The 2,827-nt window shown below is 47.6% G+C and overlaps 1 protein-coding gene across 1 annotated transcript; it reads left to right on the forward strand.

Annotated features, from left to right (window-relative positions):
* Nucleotides 1–254: 254 nt before the first annotated feature.
* LOC129745295 (tubulin alpha-1 chain) lies at nt 255–2,315 on the forward strand. The gene is made up of 2 exons (XM_055738276.1): nt 255–433; nt 801–2,315. The coding sequence occupies exons 1-2, from the start codon at nt 431–433 to the stop codon at nt 2,148–2,150; spliced, it is 1,353 nt and encodes a 450-aa protein (XP_055594251.1). The 5' UTR covers nt 255–430; the 3' UTR covers nt 2,151–2,315.
* The last annotated feature ends 512 nt before the right edge of the window (nt 2,316–2,827 follow it).

Genomic DNA, 2,827 nt, shown 5'->3' on the forward strand with positions numbered 1-2,827 from the left:
AAAATCCGTTATTTTGTTTCCCCAACTTTCCTTCAGCAATCTTCTATTACTTATTTTTCTTCCAGCCCGGTCAACCGCGTGGCTTCGGAAAATGGTAACTGCATCGCAGCAAACACACTGTTCCATCAACCGAGAACAGCGACGGCGACGCCGACATCGGACCGGCCCACGTTTCCATGGCGTCTGCGCATAACAGATTTTTTTTTCTCTTGCAATTTTATTTCCCCTTGCTGCAGAGCGAAACCTCATAAATAGGCTAGCATTCGTGCAAACCGGTTCATTCTCAGTTTGGAAAGCGTCCTGATCTGCTGTTCCCAAGCGCGAGGTTCTCCGTTATAGAAGAGTGCTTAATTCCCCTAGTTGAAGTAATTTATTACAGCTGCTGCTGCTTTTTTGTGATTTGTGAAGAAATCGTTTTTCTGCAGTCAAGATGGTAAGTATTTTTGGAGGAAATATAAGAAATTTTGGTTTTTATTTAAGTGAGAAGTTTGAAAGTTGAGGAACTGCATGTTTCATCTCCCAGATGGTAGATGACTAGATGGTGATGACTCATTTTCCTCGATAAATGACTCATTTGAATTTTGCTTTAAAGTTGCCATAAAAAAATTCACAATTTTGTATTATTTTTCTCTTATAACTGAACCACACCCATTTTCATGTTACCGGCTGAGTCGCACTGCAGTGAAAAGCATAAAAGAAAAAGATGAAATATGCAGTTATTTCTGTCCAAATTGGATTTCCCCCTTTCACCGAAGGCTAAAAGTAACTAATTTTGGTACTTTCTCTTTTCCTTTCGCTAGCGTGAATGTATTTCCGTGCACGTTGGCCAGGCTGGTGTTCAGATTGGTAATGCCTGCTGGGAGCTGTACTGCTTGGAGCATGGAATTCAACCCGATGGTCAGATGCCCTCGGATAAGACCATTGGCGGAGGTGACGATTCGTTCAACACCTTTTTCAGCGAAACCGGTGCCGGCAAGCATGTGCCACGTGCCGTCTTCGTGGATCTGGAGCCGACTGTCGTAGATGAAGTCCGTACCGGAACATACCGGCAGCTGTTCCACCCGGAGCAGTTGATTACTGGCAAGGAAGATGCCGCCAACAACTACGCGCGTGGTCACTACACCATTGGAAAGGAAATCGTCGATCTGGTGCTGGACCGCATCCGTAAGCTGGCCGATCAATGTACTGGTCTGCAAGGTTTCCTGATCTTCCACTCGTTCGGAGGTGGTACCGGATCCGGTTTCACTTCCCTGCTTATGGAACGTCTGTCGGTCGACTATGGCAAGAAGTCCAAGCTTGAGTTTGCCATCTACCCAGCTCCTCAGGTTTCGACTGCTGTTGTTGAGCCGTACAACTCTATCTTGACCACCCACACTACCCTGGAACATTCGGACTGCGCCTTCATGGTTGACAACGAGGCTATCTACGACATCTGCCGACGTAATCTGGATATTGAACGGCCAACCTACACTAACTTGAACCGTCTCATTGGTCAGATCGTGTCTTCGATTACCGCCTCGCTTCGATTCGATGGTGCCCTGAACGTAGATTTGACTGAGTTCCAGACCAACTTGGTGCCATACCCACGTATCCACTTCCCACTTGTCACCTACGCGCCTGTCATTTCGGCTGAGAAGGCTTACCATGAGCAGCTGTCCGTCGCTGAAATCACCAATGCCTGTTTCGAACCGGCCAACCAGATGGTCAAGTGCGACCCGCGTCACGGCAAGTACATGGCATGTTGCATGCTGTATCGAGGTGATGTTGTCCCCAAGGACGTAAACGCCGCCATTGCCACCATCAAGACCAAGCGCACCATCCAGTTTGTCGATTGGTGTCCCACTGGATTCAAGGTCGGTATCAACTACCAGCCACCAACCGTGGTTCCGGGAGGTGATCTGGCCAAGGTTCAGCGTGCCGTGTGCATGTTGTCGAACACCACGGCCATTGCCGAAGCCTGGGCCCGTCTGGATCACAAGTTTGATCTGATGTACGCCAAGCGTGCCTTCGTCCACTGGTACGTCGGTGAGGGTATGGAGGAAGGAGAATTCTCCGAAGCCCGTGAAGATTTGGCCGCCCTCGAAAAGGATTATGAAGAAGTCGGCATGGACTCCGGCGAAGGAGAAGGCGAAGGTGCCGAGGAATACTAAGAAGCTGCCCGAATTTTCCCTACAACCACCGTTACGAAATCACACGACGCAGCATGCACCGTTTTCCGCGCCAAAACTACAACTCGCTATTTCTCGATTTTTGATAGCAAAATTCAAAATTCACAGAAATAAAGCAGCATAAAAGCATGTCTAAAAAAATCTCAATCGTTCCACTTTATTTCACCCATCACATTTCCTTCTTAGTACATAAGTCTCTGTTTAGTGGGGGACGTCAACTTTCCCTACAAGGGAAGATCGACGACGACGACGTTCGGTCGTCCATTTGGTGCCGCATGATGCAATCACGTGCCGACGACGCCACATTTATGCTCCAATGAACCCACGGCAATGGTCATAATTTTTGTTTCTGTATCGATTTCACCCTTCCCGTTCACCTTGCGTCTGATTAATGGTATTCTTACCAAGTAAATTCACTCCCACACCTGTGTTTTTTCCTTCAGATATTCAACCCCAAACTACAATTACCTACTACAAGTTTCTGTTGAATCGATACCGGGCGGCGGTGCCCATTATGGAAATTACGCATTTTTTTATGTGTTTTCTGTTACTTTCATGTCGCATTGACAAGTTGAATCGATTCCAACGGAGCAGCTTTACGAGACACGTCAACCAGCAACTACCCTACACCCACTCCTTGTTCTTGCTCCAGCCAGCAG

The sequence above is a fragment of the Uranotaenia lowii genome, chromosome 2, assembly GCF_029784155.1.
Source record: "Uranotaenia lowii strain MFRU-FL chromosome 2, ASM2978415v1, whole genome shotgun sequence".
In the NCBI taxonomy this organism is placed as follows: Eukaryota; Metazoa; Arthropoda; class Insecta; order Diptera; family Culicidae; genus Uranotaenia; species Uranotaenia lowii.